Source organism: Parambassis ranga, chromosome 8 (genome assembly GCF_900634625.1).
Source record: "Parambassis ranga chromosome 8, fParRan2.1, whole genome shotgun sequence".
In the NCBI taxonomy this organism is placed as follows: domain Eukaryota; kingdom Metazoa; phylum Chordata; class Actinopteri; family Ambassidae; genus Parambassis; species Parambassis ranga.
The window spans coordinates 6,720,661-6,744,120 of record NC_041029.1 but is presented as its reverse complement, the minus strand read 5'-3'; the positions used below and the strand labels follow the sequence as shown (position 1 = coordinate 6,744,120).

General features: G+C 41.0%; 2 protein-coding genes and 2 long non-coding RNA genes across 7 annotated transcripts; all 4 read left to right on the top strand.

Moving 5' to 3' along the window:
* The first annotated feature begins 324 nt into the window (after positions 1–324).
* Positions 325–3,578, top strand: LOC114440135 (uncharacterized). 2 transcript variants are annotated; one of them, XR_003671100.1, is made up of 5 exons: positions 325–665; positions 1,862–1,999; positions 2,102–2,185; positions 2,954–3,258; positions 3,438–3,578. It is a non-coding gene; the product is annotated as an uncharacterized LOC114440135 (long non-coding RNA). The 2 variants fall into 2 exon arrangements; XR_003671101.1 differs by lacking the exons at positions 325–665; positions 1,862–1,999 and adding an exon at positions 1,815–1,829.
* A 6,446-nt stretch (positions 3,579–10,024) lies between these two features.
* LOC114440134 (uncharacterized) lies at positions 10,025–13,153 on the top strand. Of its 3 annotated transcripts, none has more exons than XR_003671099.1 (4): positions 10,025–10,288; positions 11,481–11,804; positions 12,575–12,828; positions 13,008–13,153. It is a non-coding gene; the product is annotated as an uncharacterized LOC114440134 (long non-coding RNA). The 3 variants fall into 3 exon arrangements; XR_003671098.1 differs by lacking the exon at positions 10,025–10,288 and adding an exon at positions 11,211–11,255; XR_003671097.1 differs by lacking the exon at positions 10,025–10,288 and adding an exon at positions 11,434–11,448 and having other exon boundaries at positions 11,721–11,804.
* A 1,498-nt stretch (positions 13,154–14,651) lies between these two features.
* On the top strand, positions 14,652–19,954 carry LOC114440074 (phospholipid transfer protein-like). Its single transcript, XM_028412348.1, has 14 exons — positions 14,652–14,717; positions 14,931–15,018; positions 15,233–15,364; positions 15,635–15,781; positions 15,895–15,937; positions 16,025–16,183; positions 16,832–17,005; positions 17,494–17,544; positions 17,695–17,817; positions 18,261–18,328; positions 18,418–18,451; positions 18,552–18,600; positions 18,681–18,757; positions 19,046–19,954. The coding sequence occupies exons 1-14, from the start codon at positions 14,660–14,662 to the stop codon at positions 19,118–19,120; spliced, it is 1,278 nt and encodes a 425-aa protein (XP_028268149.1). The 5' UTR covers positions 14,652–14,659; the 3' UTR covers positions 19,121–19,954.
* A 37-nt stretch (positions 19,955–19,991) lies between these two features.
* Positions 19,992–23,444, top strand: LOC114440086 (uncharacterized). The gene is made up of 3 exons (XM_028412360.1): positions 19,992–20,182; positions 21,691–21,823; positions 21,996–23,444. Exons 1-3 carry the CDS (start codon positions 19,999–20,001, stop codon positions 22,849–22,851), a joined length of 1,173 nt encoding a protein of 390 aa, XP_028268161.1. The 5' UTR covers positions 19,992–19,998; the 3' UTR covers positions 22,852–23,444.
* Positions 23,445–23,460: the final 16 nt, after the last annotated feature.

The following is a 23,460-nucleotide window of genomic DNA, read 5'->3' as shown; positions in this document are numbered from 1 at the left end:
AGATATACACTCTAAAAAAATACATCATAAAAGTGCTGCAACAAACAAACTCATGCATACTAACAAGTCTACTAAATTGTACAGAACAAGAACTACACACTAGTACACATTAACAACCACAGCTGTTTATTTATCTTCATGTTTTTATTTTTTGTTTTACAGGAAATGAAGTACAGTTTAAAAGAACATGGGGACTTTTCATTTCTCCATATAGCAATAGCTCCCCCTGTTGGTGTGCATGCAAAACTACTAGCTGACATGTAATGAAGTAGATTAATAATTGTATGGCAGCCATTTACAGTATGAGAACATGCGGATGTATCTTTTTTTATTTATTCTTTTGGTGAAATCATTTTGTCGAAAATCACATTACTTGTATATTTTCCTATGTTGAGAAATGGGATCGATTCCGTTTATAGTCTCACCTTTCTGCGTCATCACTTCTCTGGACCAATCATCTTCTTGCCCCGACTTCCCCTTCCAACCAATCCCTGACAGCTTCTCCTATTTTTAAACCTCCATCACGGCGTGTGGCGTGATGGTGCGGGGGTTTCCTCACGCTGCTGTGGTTCTCAGTGACTCTCCAGTCGATCCTCCTCACTCTGGTACATAGCGGCTCTAACATGATGCTCACCCCTGCCAGCCTGCGGCCCACATTAGGCCAGGTAAGCTAATCATGTTGAACAGAGTGAAGGAGTGTCCTGACCGTTTTCTTAATTTTCATGCTGTTATTTTAGCACCAAGGTCTAAGTGCATTACATCCAATTATGTGTTTTCTCTTTTTGCTGGAAGACTGTAATGTTTCATGGCTCTGTGTTTTTCTCTGACGTCTCATGTGCAGAAACTGACAAACCATCAAGTCTGGCTGTTAAAGGTTTTTAAACATTACACTTTCCATATTTGCTCTTTCAGTGAAGGTAGGATTTAGGATGGTCTGATTCTGTCACGGCCAATAGGAAAAGAGCAACAGAAGTAAACATTCAACTCAAAGTGGAAATGCTTTAGTGATCCTGTTCCTGTGTGTGTTTTTAAAATAAAGATAGCTAACATTTAGTTTATTTACTTTTACGTTCTTCTGTCTCTGCAGACCTGCTCTTATCAGTCTGGCCATTGCAGACATTCTAGCTTATTAAAATCTTCTCCTGGGTGCATTTACAACAAGAGCATGAAGATTAGTTAGACAAACTGGCCTCCAAAGAAAAATGTTAATATCAGTGCGGTTGTTGGGAGCTTGTGTGTCATACAGCAGGAGCAGCATCACCTTCACTAAAGCTGCATGCAGCGTCTGTCAGTTTGTGCAACATGATGGTTTGTCCAAGATGCAGGATGACATTAATGGTTTTAAATTCCTGATGGGAACAGACACCATGCAGGATAAGTTCAGAGGGTTAAGGCATGCAATTGGACTTGTAGTGTTTTTTTTTTTTAAATAGGGTTTCGTCCTTTGGATGGACCAGTTTCCCTTTGGTGATAAGTATAGAAACACTTAGAGCTGTTGTTTATGTTCACACAGACCCACCCACTGAGCTTCCTCCACCACATATAAACCATGTTTCCCCACCAAGCAGCTAGAACTGATGACGCTGCTTGGAGGAGCAGAGAAACGTCTTCAACCTTCTGAATTATAATGACCTGGGTGACTGAGAATCTTCATCAGAATATGCTGCATTTCAATTAATCAAATATATTAAGTCTGATTTGAGCTATGAGGCTCATCAGTCAATGATGAAGAGCTGAGAAAAGCAAGTAAAAAAACACAGTAGCTTTAAGGGTTAGGCAACATAGCTCCACCTACAAAAGTAGTTCAGACAGAGGATGGCAGACATGAGGTGGGTATTTTAAATGAATGTTTTACTTCTAGGTCTTCTTCTTCTTTGAGGCCGACCGACCTTAAATGGTGACGCTGACTGTGGAACATTCCCCTCAGCAGGCTGTGTGTTTTTAGATGCTATTGACAGGAGGGACCTGCTGCTGCAGCTCTCACAAAACAATGCAGGAGGTGAGCTGATGTAAATTATGTTTTCATGTGGCTGCAAGAGAACTTAGTACAAGTGTTACAAGCATTGTGAGAGGAGCTGTGTTTCTTTTACTGTACTTACAGAAGCTCCGCCTACAGTACATAGCCCCATACAGCTGTGCCTCATAGCAGAGGAAACGGACGGGGCGACGGCAGGATACAATCTCAGTAAGTGTTTTGACTTTTTGTTCAACTCTGCCTTCCTTATCGTGGTTTCATATCACTGCCCTGAATGTCTGTTGTTAAAGTTAAAAGATGTGCTTGCTGTTGACACTTTAACTCATTCTGAACCTGTAGATAGTGTTTGAGGCCTGGATGGCAGGAAATGTATGAAAAATACAGCGGCGCTCGAGTGTTCAGTCTCAATTGTTGTTGTTTGTTAATAGTGTGGCTATTTTTGCTTTTTTGACTGTGTGTGTGTGTGATACCCCACAATCCTACGGAGCCTCTCTGGTGACAAAAGAAATGCATGTCCACGTGTCTTGTGACCATCAGTAGTAAACGGGCAAGAGACACTAAATTCGGCAGCACAAAATGTCGTTTTATTAAAACACTGTGAGTCCAATGGTAGCTTAGCCGTCACTTTATTAAACTGTTAGATAACATACCCTAATATACACCTAAAGCTACCATAAAATAACATACAGTAGTTTTTTCTGCCAGCTAACGGCTAACCCCTCCGCCAGTCCCTCCCTCTGACATCATCACCCGATGACTTTGTAATTCTTCGAACAAAGCACCAAACGAAATGCATGGGCTTAAACGCAAAGACTATACTGATGTTGGGGAAGAATTAAAGTTCATTATTCACCATTATTCTTATTTTTTTAATCCATTGTCACCAGAGGGGCTCCGTACAAACCACAACAGGAAAAGCTTGTTGTGTTTTACCTGCCAGTGAGGGTGAAAGTGAAAGTGTTGTGTTATTTCAAACAGGGTGGCTGAAATGGCTGAGGTCAGAGGTTTGCTTTTGGAAACGCTGCAAAAATTGGGCAAAGAGGAATTTAAAAATTTTAAGTGGCACCTGGAACGCTGCACTGACATCCCTAGATTCCAACTGGAGGAGGCCGACCGACCTCAAACGGTGGATCTGCTGGTGCAACGTTACCCTCGGAAGGCTGTGGAGATAACCATACCATTTTTAAATGAGATCAACAGGAACGACCTGGTGCAGGAGCTGCAAAACAATGTAGGAGGTGAGAAAGAGGAGGAAGAGGAGCTGTCGGAAGACGATGCAATAGGTGAGGTTATTTGTAGTCTAAATGTCTAAAAGTCTGAGTTACTTACAACAAACATCAAATGAGGTCATGCTGGTAAACAACAGGACCAAACTAATGTTCAGAAAGGCAGATTTCACTTAAGTGAGGCACTTTGTTATCCCTGAATAGCACTCACTGAGTTTTCACTTTCTCTGTTTAAGACTTGAGATAATGGGGTTGCCAGGGTAACCATGTCATCCCAGCAGATGCCTCAGCTGGACCACCTGAACTGCTACAGCACTGGCAGTGTGTGCAAAGTCTTTAAATGTTGATTAACATCACCAATAAAGCATGACTTTACAAGTAAGCTTATGTTTCTTGTGTCTTTGTATTTAGCTCATCAGTTTGGCTAACATTTGACTCATTAGCATTTATGAATAAGTGCTTTATTTTGTCAGTTCTTACTCGTTTGGATGCTTGAGGTTTGACTTTGATGTCCATTTAAGACTTCATGTTGTGGTTGAACACTTTGTTCATGAATGATCTAGAGTAAAAAAAACAGTTTAGTTATCCACATAGCACTATTTTACACACAGAATCTTTTTTTAAAATCTATTATATCAAAACACTGGTCAGATGCATGTGTACTGTCTTTACTGAACATAGAACAAAATATTTGTGCGTCTATTCTGAACGTCTAAATCTGTTTTGACAGTCAAATTACATTCAGGTGACTTGAAACACTTTGCATTTCATGCATGGAGTGAATTGGACTTTACTGTAGCAGGAAGTTCAATGGAAAGTTCTAGACATGTCCATACAGGCGACAGGATGAAGCTCTGTGCAGTAAAAGTTTTAACACAGAACTAAGCCGATTTGATTTTAACCAAACAAGTGTAATTACAGCACACAATGCTGATGAAACATAACTATAGTTGAAATCAGAACAAATCCAAACTCACTTGACCACTTTCAGGTGACTTTGCATGCAATGAATGACGGTAACCTGAATGTCAACATTTCTATTCAATTCAATTCAATTCAATTCAGTTTTATTTATATAGCGCATATTACAATCAGACATTGTCTCAAAGTGCTTCACAGGAACCCCCCTAAGAGCACTGTGGCAAGGAAAAACTCCCTTTAAGAGGAAGAAACCTTGAGCAGGACCCGTCAACTTAAGGGGGAACCAGTCCTGCTGCTAGTCAGAGAGGATGAGGGAGAGAGAGAGAGAGAGAGGGAGAGAGGAGCAAACATGATACAAACATGATACAGTACAGAGCAAACATGACAGCAAGATGAAACAGTGATTATATTGTAATAGATATCTATATATATCGTCGGTCCATAAGTAGGAATAGTAATTTGATAGTAAAGATGGGCAGCAGGGGCTAGTGAAGTCGATGAGCACAGGAGAGATCAGGGACCAGACTGCAGGTCAGTATGCAGGTCTTGAGACCTGCAAAGAGAGAGAGCGAGAGCGAGGCACAGAACTACAAGGAAGACAGTTAACACAGATTATGAGACGATATTACCCAGTATGATCCAGACTAAGGAGAGTGGAGGAGAGGTCAGAGGGTGTTCAGAGGATCGTGTTTGTGCCCCCCGACAACGTAGAGCAAGAGAGACTTCACGGGCCGGACTGCAGGTCATCATCCAGGTCTTGAGACCAGTGTGAGCCAGACTAAGGAGAGAAAAGGAGAGGTTAGAGGGTGAGAGGGAAATTGCTCAGTGGATCATGTTTGTGCCCCCCGACAACGTAGGCCTAGAGCAGCATAGCTGTGCTACACACTAGGTCTAAGGCTAACTGTACGCCTTACTAAACAGAAAAGTTTTAAGTCTAGTCTTAAAGGTGGAGGCAGTGTCTGCCTCTCGGACCCAGATTGGTAACTGGTTCCATAATAGCGGTGCCTGATAGCTGAAAGCTCGTCCTCCCATTCTACTTCTATGAATCCTAGGAACTACAAGTAAACCTGCACTCAGAGATCTGAGTGTCCTATTAGGAACATATGGTACAATCAGGTCCTGCAGATACAATGGAGCAAGTCCATGAAGAGCCTTGTAGGTTAGAAGAAGGATCTTGAAGTGTATTCTTGAGTCCACTGGGAGCCAGTGAAGAGACGCTAGGACAGGAGAGATATGATCCCTTTGGCTGCTTCCTGTCAGAACTCTAGCTGCTGCGTTCTGGATCAGCTGCAGACTGTTGATGGAGTAATGTGGACATCCTGACAATAAAGAGTTGCAGTAGTCCAGTCTTGAAGTGACAAAAGCATGGATGAGCTTTTCAGCATCACTCTGAGAGAGGATGCTCCTGATCTTAGTAATATTACGCAGGTGAAAGAAAGCGGTCCTGGAGACCTGCTTAATATGAGAGACAAACGACATGTCTTGGTCAAAGATAACTCCAAGGTTCCTCACAGTCGTACTGGAGGCCAGAGTAATTCCATCCAGGGAGAAAGTATTATCTGATAAACTAGTTCTGAGATGTTTCGGTCCAAAAACAATGACCTCAGTCTTGTCCGAGTTTAATAGTAAAAAGTTGGAGGACATCCAGTCCTTTATGTCCTTTAGACACGCCTGTAGTCTGACTAGCGGCTCCGTTTCTTCAGGCTTCATGGATAAATACAGCTGGGTATCATCAGCATAACAATGAAAGTTTATGCCGTGCTTCTGGATGATGTATCCTAGAGGGAGCATGTAGAGGGTGAACAGGATCGGTCCGAGCACAGAACCCTGTGGAACACCGTGGTTAACCCTTGTACCTGTGGAAGACACATCGTTAGTGTGAACAAAATGAAATCTGTCAGATAAATATGATTTAAACCAGCGCAGTGCTGTTCCTGTAATCCTGATCTCGTGTTCCAATCTGTGTAGCAGGATGCGATGGTCTACGGTGTCGAAGGCAGCACTGAGATCCAGTAGAACGAGTACAGAGACGAGACCCCGGTCCGATGCCATGAGGAGGTCATTGGTGACTTTAAGCAGTGCTGTTTCTGTGCTGTGATGGGCTCTGAAACCAGACTGGAAAGCATCAAACAGACTGTTACTACACAGGTGGTCGTTTAGCTGACTTACAACAGCTCTTTCGAGTAGTTTGGAGATAAAGGTGAGGTTGGAGATCGGTCTGTAGTTTCCTAGGACGTCCGGGTCCAGTGAAGGTTTTTTAAGTATCGGAATGATCACAGCAGTTTTAAAAGCCTGTGGTACATATCCTGTTCCCAGAGACAAGTTGATCTGTCCTAATATAGAGTCTCCGATCAGAGGAATAGCATCCTTGAGGAGCTGTGAAGGGATCGGATCCAGAAGACAGGTAGTAGGTTTAGACTTGCTGATGCTGGTGGTCAGCTCAGGGAGGCCGATGGGCGCGAAGCAGTCCAGAGTTAGATCAGGATCCGTTTCCAGAAGTGGCGGTGTATCCTCAGTGGTCACAGAGAGATTGTGGTTGATTTGTCCTCTAATAGTGGTGATTTTATCAGTGAAGAAGCTCATGAAGTCTTCACTACTAAGAGCTGCAGGAATGCGAGGCTCCACAGAGCTGTGGCTCTTTGTCAGCCTGGCCACGGCATTAAAGAGAAAGCGCGGGTTGTTCTTGTTTTCTTCTATTAGTGATGAATAGTAGGCTGTCCTGGCTTTACGAAGGGCCTTCTTATACGTCAGCAGACTGTCTCTCCAGATCCTCCGGGAGTCATCTGATTTAGAGGACTGCCACATCCTCTCCATCCTACGTGTAATCCGTTTCAGTGATCGGATGTTTGAGTTGTACCACGGAGCTAGCCTCTTCTGGTTTGTAGTTTTCTTCTTCTTCAGTGGAGCAATCCTGTTTAAGACTGAGTGTAGTGTGTCTGCAGTGTTGTTGTCAAAGCGGTCCAGCTCTGCAGGAGTAACATTTAAGTTGGTACCCCCGTCAGTACTTGGGACTGTGGGGAGTACTGGTAGGATTGCTGTCCTAAACTGCTTTACGGCGTCTTCAGACAGACATCTGCTGTAGTAGACCTTTTCCTTAGGTGCTGGTAGGTCTGAAAGAGAGAAGTCAACAGTTTCTAACAGAAACACTGCTCAGGAGACTTGATGGCTGATTGAATGAAGAGTTTGCTATCAACAAAAACTTGTGCATTGTCAGAAATCACAGGAGGGTATAGTGCACTAAATCCTAATGGTAGATGTATTCACCAATAACATAAAACATAACGCAACAGACTTTATCATTAGATCCTATTAAAAAAACAAAGGTTAGAAATGTTAACATCCTCAGTGCAGTTTCTCTGAACAGCAGACAGGAGGTGGAGCCGTCAGGTGATCCAGGAATGTGACTAAAGTAATATGAAGCAGAAATGCTCTGTCGCCTCGGATTCGGGGAAGTGGACGCAGGGTAAGTGTGTGTTTTGTGTTTGTATTGTATAAATGAAAATAAAATGTACCACTGTTTAGTGACACATTATATATATATATATATATATATATATATATATATATAAAACCACATGATGTTTATATATATATATATATATATATACACTCAACAAAAATATAAACGCAACACTTTTGTTTTTGCTCCCATGTTTCATGAGATGGACTTGAAGATCTAAACTTCATTCCAGATACACAATATTACCATTCCTCTCAAACATTGTTCACAAATCTGTCTAAATGTGTGATAGTGAGCACTTCTGCTTTGCTGAGATAATCCATCCCACCTCACAGGTGTGCCACATCAAGATGCTGATCTGACATCATGATTAGTGCACAGGTGTACCTCAAACTGCCCACAATAAAAGGCCACCCTGAAATGTGCAGTTTTGTCTCACAGCAAAATGCCACAGATGCCACAAGCATTGAGGGAGCGTGCAATTGGCATGCTGACAGCAGGAATGTCAACCAGATCTGTTGCTCGTGCATTGAATGTTCATTTCTCCACCATAAGCCGTCTCCAAAGGCGTTTCAGAGAATATGGCAGTACATCCAACCAGCTTCACAACCGCAGACCACGAGTAACCACACCAGCCCAGGACCTCCACATCCAGCAGGTTCACCTCCGAGATCGTCTGAGACCAGCCACTCAGACAGCTACTGAAAAAATTGGTTTGCATAACCAAACAATTTCTGCACAAACTGTCAGAAACCGTCTCAGGGAAGCTCAACTGCATGCTCATCGTCCTTATCGGGGTCTTAACCTGACTCCAGATCGTCGCCGTAACAGACTTGAGTGGGCAAATGCTCACATTCGATGGCGTCTAGCACGTTGGAGAGGTGTTCTCTTCACGGATGAATCTCGGTTTACATTGTTCAGGGCAGATGGCAGACAGCGTGTGTGGCGTCGTGTGGGTGAGCGCTTTGCTGATGTCAATGTTGTGGATCGAGTGGCCCATGGTGGTGGTGGGGTCATGGTATGGGCAGGCATCTGTTATGGACGAAGAACACAGGTGCATTTTATTGATGGCATTTTGAATGCACAGAGATACCGTGATGAGATCCTGAGGCCCATTGTTGTGCCATACATCCATGAACATCACCTCATGGTTCAGCAAGATAATGCACGGCCCCATGTTGCAAGGATCTGTACACAATTCTTGGAAGCTGAAAATGTCCCAGTTCTTGCATGGCCAGCATACTCACCGGACATGTCACCCATTGAACATGTTTGGGATGTGCTTGACCGGCGTATACGACAGCGTGCACCAGTTCCCACTAATATCCAGCAACTTCGCACAGCCATTGAAGAGGAGTGGACCAACATTCCACAGGCCACAATAGACAATCTGATAAACTCTATGCGAAGAAGATGTGTTGCACTGCATGAGGCAAATGGTGGTCACACCAGATACTGACTGGTTCTGAGTCCCCAGACCGCCAATAAAGCAGAAACAAAATGCACATTTCAGGGTGGCCTTTTATTGTGGGCAGTTTGAGGTACACCTGTGCACTAATCATGATGTCAGATCAGCATCTTGATGTGGCACACCTGTGAGGTGGGATGGATTATCTCAGCAAAGCAGAAGTGCTCACTATCACACATTTAGACAGATTTGTGAACAATGTTTGAGAGGAATGGTAATATTGTGTATCTGGAATGAAGTTTAGATCTTCAAGTCCATCTCATGAAACATGGGAGCAAAAACAAAAGTGTTGCGTTTATATTTTTGTTGAGTGTATATATATATATATATATATATATATATATATATATATATATATATATAACATCATGTGGTTTACAAGGTTACAGTGTTAATAGGGGTTAATATATATTTAGAAGTCTTACTGTTCTCTGTGGATTTCAGGGTTTGAAGCTCAGGATGTCTTCCAGTATATTTTCCCTCTTCTTCCTGGTCTCTCTGTTTTCCACCATCATGGCCGTCGACCCTACTGGCATCAGGCTGCGTGTGACTGACGGAGCACTAGACGTTTGTAAGATGTACACTCTAAAAAAAATACATCATAAAAGTGCTGCAACAAACAAACTCATGCATACTAACAAGTCTACTAAATTGTACAGAACAAGAACTACACACTAGTACACATTAACAACCACAGCTGTTTATTTATCTTCATGTTTTTATTTTTTGTTTTACAGGAAATGAAGTACAGTTTAAAAGAACATGGGGACTTTTCATTTCTCCATATAGCGATAGCTCCCCCTGTTGGTGTGCATGCAAAACTACTAGCTGACATGTAATGAAGTAGATTAATAATTGTATGGCAGCCATTTACAGTATGAGAACATGCAGATGTATCTTTTTTTATTTATTCTTTTGGTGAAATCATTTTGTCGAAAATCACATTACTTGTATATTTTCCTGTTGAGAAATGGGATCGATTCCGTTTATAGTCTCACCTTTCTGCGTCATCACTTCTCTGGACCAATCATCTTCTTGCCCCGACTTCCCCTTCCAACCAATCCCTGACAGCTTCTCCTATTTTTAAACCTCCATCACGGCGTGTGGCGTGATGGTGCGGGGGTTTCCTCACGCTGCTGTGGTTCTCAGTGACTCTCCAGTCGATTCTCCTCACTCTGGTACTTAGCGGCTCTAACATGATGCTCACCCCTTCTAGCCTGCGGCCCACATTAGGCCAGGTAAGCTAATCATGTTGAACAGAGTGAAGGAGTGTCCTGACCGTTTTCTTAATTTTCATGCTGTTATTTTAGCACCAAGGTCTAAGTGCATTACATCCAATTATGTGTTTTCTCTTTTTGCTGGAAGACTGTAATGTTTCATGGCTCTGTGTTTTTCTCTGATGTCTCATGTGCAGAAACTGACAAACCATCAAGTCTGGCTGTTAAAGGGTTTTAAACATTACACTTTCCATACTTGCTCTTTCAGTGAAGGTAGGATTTAGGATGGTCAGATTCTGTCACGGCCAATAGAAAAAGAGCAACAGAAGTAAACGTTCAACTCAAAGTGGAAATGCTTTAGTGATCCTGTTCCTGTGTGTGTTTTAAATAAAGATAGCTAACATTTAGTTTATTTACTTTTACGTTCTTCTGTCTCTGCAGACCTGCTCTTATCAGTCTGGCCATTGCAGACATTCTAGCTTATTAAAATCTTCTCCTGGGTGCATTTACAACAAGAGCATGAAGATTAGTTAGACAAACTGGCCTCCAAAGAAAAATGTTAATATCAGTGCGGTTGTTGGGAGCTTGTGTGTCATACAGCAGGAGCAGCATCACCTTCACTATAGCTGCATGCAGCGTCTGTCAGTTTGTGCAACATGATGGTTTGTCCAAGATGCAGGATGACATTAATGGTTTTAAATTCCTGATGGGAACAGACACCATGCAGGATAAGTTCAGAGGGTTAAGGCATGCAATTGGACTTGTAGTGTTTTTTTTTAAATAGGGTTTCGTCCTTTGGATGGACCAGTTTCCCTTTGGTGATAAGTATAGAAATACTTAGAGCTGTTGTTTATGTTCACACAGACCCACCCACTGAGCTTCCTCCACCACATATAAACCATGTTTCCCCACCAAGCAGCTAGAACTGATCAGTGCTGCTTGGAGGAGCAGAGAAACGTCTTCAACCTTCTGAATTACAATGACCTGGGTGACTGAGAATCTTCATCAGAATATGCTGCATTTTAATTAATCAAATATATTAAGTCTGATTTGAGCTATGAGGCTCATCAGTCAATGATGAAGAGCTGAGAAAAGCAAGTAAAAAAACACAGTAGCTTTAAGGGTTAGGCAACATAGCTCCACCTACAAAAGTAGTTCAGACAGAGGATGGCAGACATGAGGTGGGTATTTTAAATGAATGTTTTACTTCTAGGTCTTCTTCTTCTTTGAGGCCGACCGACCTTAAATGGTGACGCTGACGGTGGAACATTCCCCTCAGCAGGCTGTGTGTTTTTAGATGCTATTGACAGGAGGGACCTGCTGCTGCAGCTCTCACAAAACAATGCAGGAGGTGAGCTGATGTAAATTATGTTTTCATGTGGCTGCAAGAGAACTTAGTACAAGCGTTACAAGCATTGTGAGAGGAGCTGTGTTTCTTTTACTGTACTTACAGAAGCTCCGCCTACAGTACATAGCCCCATACAGCTGTGCCTCATAGCAGAGGAAACGGACGGGGCGACGGCAGGATACAATCTCAGTAAGTGTTTTGACTTTTTGTTCAACTCTGCCTTCCTCATTGTGGTTTCATATCACTGCTCTGAACATCTGTTGTTAAAGTTAAAAGATGTGCTTGCTGTTGACACTTTAACTCATTCTGAACCTGTAGATAGTGTTTGAGGCCTGGATGGCAGGAAATGTATGAAAAATACAGCGGCGCTCGAGTGTTCAGTCTCAATTGTTGTTGTTTGTTAATAGTGTGGCTATTTTTGCTTTTTAGACTGTGTGTGTGTGTGTGATACCCCACAAACCTACGGAGCCTCTCTGGTGACAAAAGAAATGCATGTCCACGTGTCTTGTGACCATCAGTAGTAAACGGGCAAGAGACACTAAATTCGGCAGCACAAAATGTCGTGTTATTAAAACACTGTGAGTCCAATGGTAGCTTAGCCGTCACTTTATTAAACTGTTAGATAACATACCCTAATATACACCTAAAGCTACCATAAAATAACATACAGTAGTTTTTTCTGCCAGCTAATGGCTAACCCCTCCGCCAGTCCCTCCCTCTGACATCATCACCCGATGACTTTGTAATTCTTCGAACAAAGCACCACACGAAATGCATGGGCTTAAATGCAAAGACTATACTGATGTTGGGGAAGTATTAAAGTTCATTATTCACCATTATTCTTATTTTTTTAATCCATTGTCACCAGAGGGGCTCCGTACAAACCACAACAGGAAAAGCTTGTTGTGTTTTACCTGCCAGTGAGGGTGAAAGTGAAAGTGTTGTGTTATTTCAAACAGGGCGGCTGAAATGGCTGAGGTCAGAGGTTTGCTTTTGAAAACGCTGCAAAAATTGGGCAAAGAGGAATTCAGAAATTTTAAGTGGCACCTGGAACGCAACATCCCTAGATTCCAACTGGAGGAGGCCGACCGACCTCAAACGGTGGATCTGCTGGTGCAACGTTACCCTCGGGAGGCTTTTAATAGGACCATAGCCATTTTAAATGAGATCAACAGGAACGACCTGGCACAGGAGCTGCAAAACAATGTAGGAGGTGAGGTTATTTGTAGTCTAAATGTCTAAAAGTCTGAGTTACTTAGAACAAACATCTAATGAGGTCATGCTGGTAAACAACAGGACCAAACTAATGTTCAGAAAGGCAGAATTCACTTAAGTGAGGCACTTTGTTATCCCTGAATAGCACTCACTGAGTTTTCACTTTCTCTGTTTCAGGCTTGAGATAATGGGGTTGCCAGGGTAACCATGTCATCCCAGTAGATGCCTCAGCTGGACCACCTGAACTGCTACAGCACTGGCAGTGTGTGCAAAGTCTTTAAATGTTAATTAACATCACCAATAAAGCATGACTTTACAAGTAAGCTTATGTTTCTTGTGTCTTTGTATTTAGCTTATCAGTTTGGCTAACATTTGACTCATTAGCATTTATGAATAAGTGCTTTATTTTGTCAGTTCTTACTCGTTTGGATGCTTGAGGTTTGACTTTGATGTCCATTTAAGACTTCATGTTGTGGTTGAACACTTTGTTCATGAATGATCTAGAGTAAAAAAGACAGTTTAGTTATCCACATAGCACTATTTTACACACAGAATCTTTTTTAAAATCTATTATATCAAAACACTGGTCAGATGCATGTGTACTGTCTTTACTGAACATAGAAAAAAATATTTGTACGTCTATTCTGAACGTCTAAATCTGTTTTGACAGTCAAATTTCATGCATGGAGTGAATTGGACTTTACTGTAGCAGGAAGTTCAATGGAAAGTTCTAGACATGTCCATACAGGTGACAGGATGGAGCTCTGTGCAGTAAAAGTTTTAACACAGAACTAAGCCCATTTGATTTTAACCAAACAAGTGTAATTACAGCACACAATGCTGATGAAACATAACTATAGTTGCAATCAGAACAAATCCAAACTCACTTGACCACTTTCAGGTGACTTTGCATGCAATGAATGACGGTAACCTGAATGTCAACATTTCTAACAGAAACACTGCTCAGGAGACTTGGCTGATTGAATGAAGAGTTTGCTATCAACAAAAACTTGTGCATTGTCAGAAATCACAGGAGGGTATGGTGCACTAAATCCTAACGGTAGATGTATTCCCAGATAATATAAAGCATAGCACAACAGACTTTATCATTAGATCCTATTAAAAAACAAAGGTTAGAAATGTTAACACATCCTCAGTGCAGTTTCTCTGAACAGCAGACAGGAGGTGGAGCCGTCAGGTGATCCAGGAATGTGACTAAAGTAATATGAAGCAGAAATGCTCTGTCGCCTCGGATTCGGGGAAATGGACGCAGGGTAAGTGTGTGTTTTGTGTTTGTATTGTATAAATTAAAATAAAAGGTATCACTGTTTAATAATGAAGGTATGTTTAATGGCTACTTGATTTGGACTTGCTTCTAAAAAGTGATGTGTGTAGTTGTGTTTCAACAGGAAGAATGGATCCAATTTGGTGTGCATAGATAAATGTTACATCTATCTCCATCCCCCCTCTGCTGCTCGACATTAAGCATAATATCATACAGTCGTTCACTTCATGAACTTATCAAACAGCTGCTATTTTATTATTACTGTAACTTTCCAAGTTTGACGAGAAGAAATCTGACAAGTTACACAAACATCTTTTGTCAACGTCTTTGCATTTACATGTGTGATAACTTTCATTGCACACAACTATGTATATATATATACATATATAAAACATCATGTGGTTTACAAGGTTACAGTGTTAATAGGGGTTAAAATATATTTAGAAGTCTTACTGTTCTCTGTGGATTTCAGGTTTTGAAGCTCAGGATGTCTTCCAGTGTATTTTCCCTCTTCTTCTTCCTGGTCTCTCTGTTTTCCACCATCATGGCCGTCGACCCTACTGGCATCAAGCTGCGTGTGACTGACGGAGCACTAGACGTTTGTGAGATGTACACTCTAAAAAAATACATCATAAAAGTGCTGGAACAAACAAACTCATGCATACAAACTATTTTACTAAATTGTACAGAACAAGAACTACACACTAGTACACATTAACAAGCACAGATGTTTATTTAGCTTCATGTTTTTATTTCTTGTTTATATTGTTGACTGTTTTGCTAATAGAAGCCGTTCAATGTGTTTTTTTTTGCAGTGAAGGATGCTGGTTTGGCATTTTTGGAGAGCCTGGTTAACACAGCTTCTTCAGATGTTGTGGATCTGTGGATATTCAAAATAACTTGGTAAAAATCTTCTTCTCATAGATGTTGTTCCATCACGGCAGGAAGGATCCACAAAAGTTACTACTTTTGGGCAGGAGCTGATTTGTTTGCTTCTTCTTTATCCTAAGGAATAGATCCATTTCTAAGTTTTCGGACCTTATTTTACATTGCACGCTCTTCTCTTTGTCCACTTACATCTAATTTTTTACCTCTCTTCACATCCTCCTTCTCTCAGGGTGAAAATCATTAGTATAGAGGTAAATCCTGATGGAGTGGCTCTTCATTTCCAGGAAAACTCTGGTGTCCAGCTTGAAATCAAGAACCTGGACTTCACTGTAGACCTTGAATATGAAGCCATTTTCCAAAAGTACGTATAATACTACAAATACTCTTACTGTTTATTCCATTAAACATGTGCTGTGTCTCACACTGAGTCTCAAGCTGCACCACAATCAACCATAAACAACTTAAGTAAGCGATCATTCATAATTAACATCTATCATTACAGTTTTAATTATGAAGAGTCAGTTTATTGTCACATTGCTGCTCAGTGACGCCCTGCTCATGTGTCCATCATGTCCTCTTTGATTATATTATTATTACATATTAGTGAATTACTTTGTGTTATGTGTTGCAGACACAGAACCACTATTGAAGGATTCAGTGTGGACGCCAACTTGGGAGTGGAACTGAGCTGGTCTGAAGAGGAACATCTGAAAGCTGATTTACTGACATGCACAATAGGAGCTGGGGGAATTAAAACATCATACAGCGGGATCACAGGGTAACGGAGTACAAATACAAAGGTCTAGGTTCAAGCCAGATGTGTGGCATTATTCAAATAATACACAAACTACAAAGAAAATATGATGAAAGATTTAGTTGTTTGTTTTTCAGAGATGTTATTAACTATCTGCTGACCTTCTACGTCAAGAATAAGGTTTGTTCTTCATTTTATATTTACAGAATTTATAGTGTGGGTCTGGAAAAAATAAAATAAAATGAGCGTCCCTGTCTGTCTGTACAGTTCTGTGGTATTGTTAATTCTGCTGTTCCTCCCGTCAACTCCATGTTGGAGAGAATCAGCCAGCCGGTAAAGCTGCATGAAGGCCTTAACATCAGCATGGACTGCTCTCTAAGCAGCAACATTGCAGTGGCTTCCCACAGCATTGACACAGCTTTAAAGGTGAGTAAACACCATGTGACAGTAATGTTTAAAGGTGGGGTAGGAGATTTTGAAAACTCTGAGAGTCAGCCAGATTTCGAAAGTAAACACACGCCCCTTTCTCTCGGAGCTCACCCCAAAGCCACGCCTCCCAATCACATGGCCTGAAGACGAGCTGCGGTCTGTGACTTCGGCCATCATGCACGCACCTCTCTGGTGCGCGCAGAGCAGGAAGAGAGTGACAACCAGCCAATACTCCACGCAGGGTCCACCCAGAGGATTGGCTGATGGTTTTAGCGTTTTATAGCTTCCACAGATGATTCATATTCTTTGTTTTAATGAGAAACTGCTGAACTAATCGGTTGCTATCAGACTGTAAAGAGAAGTTACACTAATTTAACAAAAAGTGCATCAGAATGAAATCTCCTACCCTACCTTTAAGCTGAGTTCATAGCTGCAAACCCTGAAGCAGGAAGGTTCTACCTTGTGAGCTGGGTCCTTCTGTTAAAAGGGAGTTTTTCCTGCCGTTGTTGCTCTTAAGGGGGTTCAGGCTCTGGGTCTATGTAAAGCACCTTGAGACAATTGTGACATGAAACATAACAGCAATACATCTAAGATGAGTTCCATTGGGTTTCTGGTACAAGCCTTTTATGTGTGTGTGTGTTTCAGGGCATGGTGTTCAGAGAGGGGGAGACATATGACATTCACTCAGTGAGGGCGGGTGAGGAGCCAGTCTTCAGTGAGTGTGACCGGGCAGTGTATGTGGGTATCTCTGAGTTTTTCTTCAACAGTGCTGCCATGATGCTGTACAAATGGGGACCATTTCAGTTGGACATCCCAGAGGTGAGAGGCATCGAATAACAATCAAAACTCTGCATAAATATGACCCAAAAGGTTGGCCGACTTTCACACAAGTTCTGAAAGAGAAGAAATGACAAAGGAACCCAGGTTAACCTGTAAGCAGGTCATGAATCCATCCACCATCAGGAGAATGGACCAACCATAAACAGATGAACACTGCTGCCCACCTGCACTTTAAAGATCATGTGGGCATATTGGGAAATACTTGTGGACAGATGAGACTAGAATAGAGTTAATTGACTTAAATGAGAAGCCTAATGTTGGGAGAATGCTGCATCTTGCCAGCAACAAGAGGTCAATGTTTCTGTCCTGTAAAACGGGACATGGGCGTATTACAACAGAATGCTTTTCCTTTCCTTCCTGTTGATTCATAATAACCTACAGTGTGTTCTTGGTGGTGAAGGAACATGCCACTTTATAATGTGTGTGTTAATCATCACTCTCATCACTCCCTGTGTTCTTCTCCACAGAAGACAGAAGAGTTGACCATTATGATTCTGGAATCTGTGGGACTTCCACAGGTGTGAAACACTAAAAAATATTTCTATTGAAGTATATTTTTTTTCTGTTTGGCCTTTGTTGGCAAACCTGCAGGTATTGCTCTATAGGACAGAGAAACTGTATATTGGTGCTCTTGTTCTGACTCAACTGTGTTTCTGTAACAACTGAAGGGTGCTGTTCAGGTGAAGCTCAGTGAGGTCCCGATCATTAGCATCAGTAAGAATGGACTGTCTGCAGATGTGAGGGTCAGAGCACACTCTGTGGATCAGCCTGACAGAAAACCTCTTCCTGTGGTAAGTACACACACACACACAGTTTTTGTACAGTTCAGATCTTACTTATCCGCCCCAAATTGTATATAGAAAATATGACTGAAGTATAATCTGATTATAATCAATAACCTGATTGTAACCTGAATAAGGTCATATTACAAATAAGACACTGCCATGAAAACACATGACCATAGCTGGATTAAAGTCATTTTTAGTGTAAGGATATCCCTCTAGAACCTGCCTGTAGGGAGTTATAGTCAGTGTTACAGTAATGCACTGTGGCTGTCACACTTCTTTCCTTTAATTCTGTTGTTTATAATGTTGGCGTTTGTAGAAATGTAAAGAAATAACTATCAGCAGCTATGTACATGTGTAAAATCCCTCAAAGATCGCCGCTGGGTGAAGCATATGTAATATGCACTCACTTTTCTTCAACCACCACATGATCTGTCTCTGTCCCACAGATGTGTCAGCTCAATATGATGGTTGATGTCAAAGGAAGCCACCTGGTCTTGATCTCTAAAGATGTCAAGTAAAAACACAAACACACGCTCTCTACAGCACACTATCAATCTATATGGTGTCATATACGCCGAGCAACTTGCAATTAAACTTTTCCAGGTGTGAAATTCATCACGAAAACACAATAAGTTCGGTAAGGAGCCAGTGTCGTGAAACATCCACCGACTGTAAATTTCTTTCTTTCTACAGTGATGACAATGAATTTTATATGTGTTCTTATTTTATATGCGCAGGCACTGGTTAATATTGGCCTTGAGGTCGGAATTGAAAGCATCTTGGAGAGTAAGTACTAACAAAATAAGTGAATTATTCCCTAACCTGGATATTTTGCAGATGAATCGTGTGTGTTTGTGTGTGTGTAGGCTGGTTTGATAAAGGAGTACAACTTCCTCTCCCTGAAGGATTGGGCTTAACTCAGGAAAAAGTGGAATATCATGATGTAAGTCTGTTTACACCACAAAACATAGCACATTGCTTATAGACTGCAAAATATCAGGCCTCTTTAGTATATATACTGTCACAGTATTATAACAAATTAACAAAAAAACATGTTATATGTTCTGTAATTTAACTATTTAACTAGCCGATTGCATATTATCACACTAAAACATTGATGTGTATATTGTCCTGTGTAACGGTGACTGTAATGCATTGTGTTAGGATTTGTTGCTAGTCTTTCTATACAGTAACACAAAGACAAAAACTAGGGCCTGTGTTGTGTATGCAGGGCTTCTTGGTGGCCAGAGGAACCCTTAAGTTCACTAAACACCGTGAGGCCGACAGTTCAGTCCTGACTGCCTGAAGCTGCGACAGACAGCAGACTCTCCCTCTCACTCCTCCACAGCTGCTGCAGTGTGCCTTCCCATTGGGTTCATCATCATCATCAGTGCTTGTGTGTGGGGAGGGGGGTGAAAAAAGATGATTGATTGTAAATACACAAGATTTTATTAGATCCACAATCAAAATCTGCTCATATATGGAAATATGAAGACTTTTAGTTCAGTCAATGACTACTTGCACTCTGTCAGAGCGGTTTTCAGTATCGCAGCTCTACAGGTGGTTCAGTCTATGCTGCCATCTTGTGTTTGAACAGAACATTTATTTATTTATTCATTTATTTTATTTGGTGAAGAAAGAAAGCACAGAACCTGTCACAACCCAGCGGCCAGGGAAAATGTTGAGATTTATTTTCTTTATTTAAGATATTATATTGTGTTCTGGGCTGACAGAATGTAAATGTAATAAGGCTTTAATCATAAATTATCAGGACACTTATTAACACACGCCCTTCTGTCTAGGTGTGTGTTGATCATAGCTGTATTAGTAAATCAGCTGGTTTACAGGAACCACCTTGTGTTAACCTGCAGTTCAATTTGATCTGTGGGGATTTCTGCCATCAGATAAGTGATTAAATTAAACAATAAATCCTGATCAATCATTCACACTTTATCACACTTGTGCATAAACCGAGACATGAAGCTGGACTTGTTAACAGACAAACTGGGTAATATGGACTCATGAGATATGATGGAAATATAAGGACATTTTCAGCAGTTTTCTGAGAGGCTCTCAATGAATTACTACACAACAGCGTGAATGAACTCTTACTGCCTCACAGAACTGTTGGTAAACTGTTAGAAAAACTACTTTTATTGCAGTGAGGGATTAAAACCATAAAAAATGTGTTATTATCAGGTGATGCATACTGACGTCAGTCTTCATGTGGGACTTCTCAGGGTTTTTCCGCTGCGGTATTTCTCTTTCTCTTTCTTTTTGTTCTTTATATATGCACACAAACAAGCTCAGGATCAACCTGAATCTGCACATTGTAACATTTTCTCATCAAACAGACTTGTGACAGCAGGTAAGACATTAAACAATTTCATTCAGTGGGTTTACAACATTTACACTTCCCTTGTCTACACTGTGGATCATATTACAGGTTATAGTAGTGGGACATTTTATTTTTGGCTTCATTATGAGTTTTGGACATGATATTCAGGCTGAATGTCAGGTCAATTTTAAATTTGTCACATATGATGATGGTTGTAAAACCTTAAATCAGTTTTTAGTGGACTGCAGTGAAATGAGACACAGAGCTCTGAGGCAGTACTGAATAGTTCAATGGTTTAAGAATCATATACTGTCTACACTCAGATTATTGTTTACTAACTTAAACAGGGATTCAGCCTCCATTCAGCTTCAGTCAGAATTTACATGCATTTACTATGAATATCAGATTATGCTGAAATAGATATGGGCCACGTGAATTTGATGCAAATACTATAAGGGCATATTAGTAAAATATTTATTTTCATAAACAGCTTAGTCAGAATATTACTTCTTTTCAAAGTGATGGTATAATCTGGAATATTCTGTGCATGTAAACATATTCATGGATGTGTAGGTAATCATTTTGTTCTGATTGTTTTGTTTCACTTCTAATAGTGGCATAGTTATCAAAGACATATTATCAACTATTGTGACGAGTGATAAACAGAAAATAATTAAGATCACTGGTGGCTTTTTGTTTCTGAGGATTAGTGCATGTTGGTATCAAAACCAAACTGAAGAGTGACAGAAAGTGAAAGTCAACAGTGATACAAAACACTGAGAACTGAAGGAATGACAGCAGCCCAACACAGGAAACTCCTCTTCATCAGGAAGTCCAGCTCTGTCCTGGGCTGCTCTCTGGACTCAGTGCAGGAGGTGGGTGAAAGGAGGGTCCTGGCAAAACTGACCTCCATGCTGGACAATGAGTCCCACCCCCTGCAGGACGCCCTGTCAGCACTGCAGAGCAGCTTCAGTGGCAGACTGCTCCACCCTCGGTGTGTGAAGGAGAGATACAGAAGGTCTTTCCTTCCTGCTGCTGTCAGACTGTATAATAAACACTTCTGATAGGTGGAATACTCATACAACACAGTGTACAATAAATTATTTATTTAGTTTTCGATGCACTCTGTACAGTTTTCTTATAAACCTACACCTAAACCTACCTCCACTCACCTGTGCAATAACTGTTAATATGTAAACTGTCTGTTTTATAATGTATATATCTTTTTCTTAACTTATCCCTTGCTGTCTGTATGCCGTTGCAAAAATGCAATTTCCCCATTGTGGGACTAATAAAGGTTTCTTAATCTTAACCTCACAGAAGGGTGCTCATCTGGCATGCAAGATGCTTTTTGTCATTGCTAATGAGTCTTAACAGTGTAAGATGATGCACATTATGAATCTGCTGAGTGGTAGAAAACGTGCCTACAATTAGTTTGGCTAATAAGTATGACTGGTTTTATTGTGCATTTGATGACACTTTTTAGTCCTCTTATAAATAATGTGATGAAGTATTAAAGAAATAAATTGTTTTTCCAGGTTGTAGGTGGAAGATATGTGCTTGTGGCTCCATTGATGATTATCAACTAAATATGGATAGATCAGACATTGGACAGTATGTGAGAGACCTATTGTCTTCTTTGGAGGAGATGGAAGAACATCTGGCACGCCTGTGAGTCTTTGAACATGTGCTAAAATGTGTATTGGTTGTTCAGAAGTTGTTTTTTTATAATGCACCACTATCAAAGGCACACATTTTCTTCAGTTTCACATTCCAAATGATCCTTACTTGCACTAAAAATACTGTTTTTACGGTTAATTGTTTTGTTCACCTCTATTTTCAGGCGGTTATTGCGATTTGGGCACTATCTTGAGAAAATCAACAGGAGCTCAGATGAAAGGAGACGATTGATAAAGCTTGCAGAGGAAAACTGCAGGAATCACACTGTCCTTCAGTGGCTGAGAGAAAACTCAGAGTCCGACACCTTCATCAAACTGGTGGAAGTGTTCAATTTCCTGAAAAAACACATTGATGAAGAAGAGAAGAAGAACCACGGTGACCATGTGGACATCACCTTTGTGGCACATGGAGCAATCAGAGACTTCATGATCCCAGCCAGCTGTCTGCTGCCTCTACCCACCATCACTGACGTGGTGCTGTACGCTCCGTGGAACTGTGTCACCACCAGTACTGTAACATATGCAATTGCCACAGGAAAAATTCGGCCTGAGCACAGAGTTTTTTACTGTGACAAACGAGATGACTGTAAAACACCTGATGAAAAACATCGACCCATAAATCTGCCAAACCACTGGAACTCCATGAAGATGGCTGGAGACCAGATGATCCCAAACATCATAGTCAGCCCTCTACAAGCAGACGATGGTGTGTGGAAACATTTTAAGTATCTCACAGAAAAACATGGTGAACTGGGCAGAAATAAAATCATCATCCCGTTCATCCTACCAGATGAGGAAAGCGACAGTGTTCCATTCTCTGTGGTGACTTTGGCCCTCTCTCTGGTGCTCCTCACCTCCAGGTTCACAGCCACCGTCCACTTCGATGCTTGTTTGGGTGACAGATCTGCTGGACAGAGATTTGACAAAGACTATCTGCAGAGGCAGTACGCCTGTGCAATTGACAACACTGGAATGACATTTTCAACAGACATGTTAAACTCAACCTGCACTTTATTATAGGAGTTTGAACGGTTCTGCTTGTTTATGTGGTATTTAGTAGAAAACACAAGTGAGAGTAAGGATACTGACGGTTGACACTGAAACAGTGTGAATACATTGACATTCTCTGTAGAGTTCAGGAATTACTGTATTAAATAATAATTGTGATGTAGTTCCAAAGAATGTTAAATTACACTGTGATTTTTTTAAAACCAGTTTTCACCAGCTGTGAACAGCCAGACTTGTTTTGTCATGGCCGTTTTACTTGTTTGTGTGTAAGGGACCATTGTTGATTTGTACATTTGATGCATTGACTATGCATGAAAGAGTTGTGTGCAATCCACATTATAACATAGCACATATGACAATAATGCATCACATTAATAATAATGCATGTATTAATTTATACAATACTTTTACGTATGGATTATAGAACATTTAAGGGAATATTGATGGATTATCTTTACAGTTGATTTTCTCATATAGACAAACCAAAAGAGACTCTCACCTTATAACCTTGTGCCTTATTATGTAAATTAAACATGTGCTGAATGCAATATTTGTTGAATAATAAAGATGTTACATGATGTGCCACTTGCAGAAAACAGCCAGAGGGCACCAGAGAATCAG

What these genes read in the sequence shown, in the direction of transcription:
- LOC114440074 (XM_028412348.1), top strand. Translation starts at nt 14,660, where the DNA reads ATGGCCGTCGACCCTACTGGCATCAAGCTGCGTGTGACTGACGGAGCA. An exon ending in TCATACAGCGGGATCACAGG is followed by an intron (nt 15,782 to 15,894) that starts GTAACGGAGTAC and finishes TTTGTTTTTCAG; the next exon opens with AGATGTTATTAACTATCTGC. An exon ending in ACAGAAAACCTCTTCCTGTG is followed by an intron (nt 17,818 to 18,260) that starts GTAAGTACACAC and finishes TCTGTCCCACAG; the next exon opens with ATGTGTCAGCTCAATATGAT.
- LOC114440086 (XM_028412360.1), top strand. Translation starts at nt 19,999, where the DNA reads ATGTGTTATTATCAGGTGATGCATACTGACGTCAGTCTTCATGTGGGA. An exon ending in AAACAGACTTGTGACAGCAG is followed by an intron (nt 20,183 to 21,690) that starts GTAAGACATTAA and finishes TTGTTTTTCCAG; the next exon opens with GTTGTAGGTGGAAGATATGT. An exon ending in GAAGAACATCTGGCACGCCT is followed by an intron (nt 21,824 to 21,995) that starts GTGAGTCTTTGA and finishes CTCTATTTTCAG; the next exon opens with GCGGTTATTGCGATTTGGGC.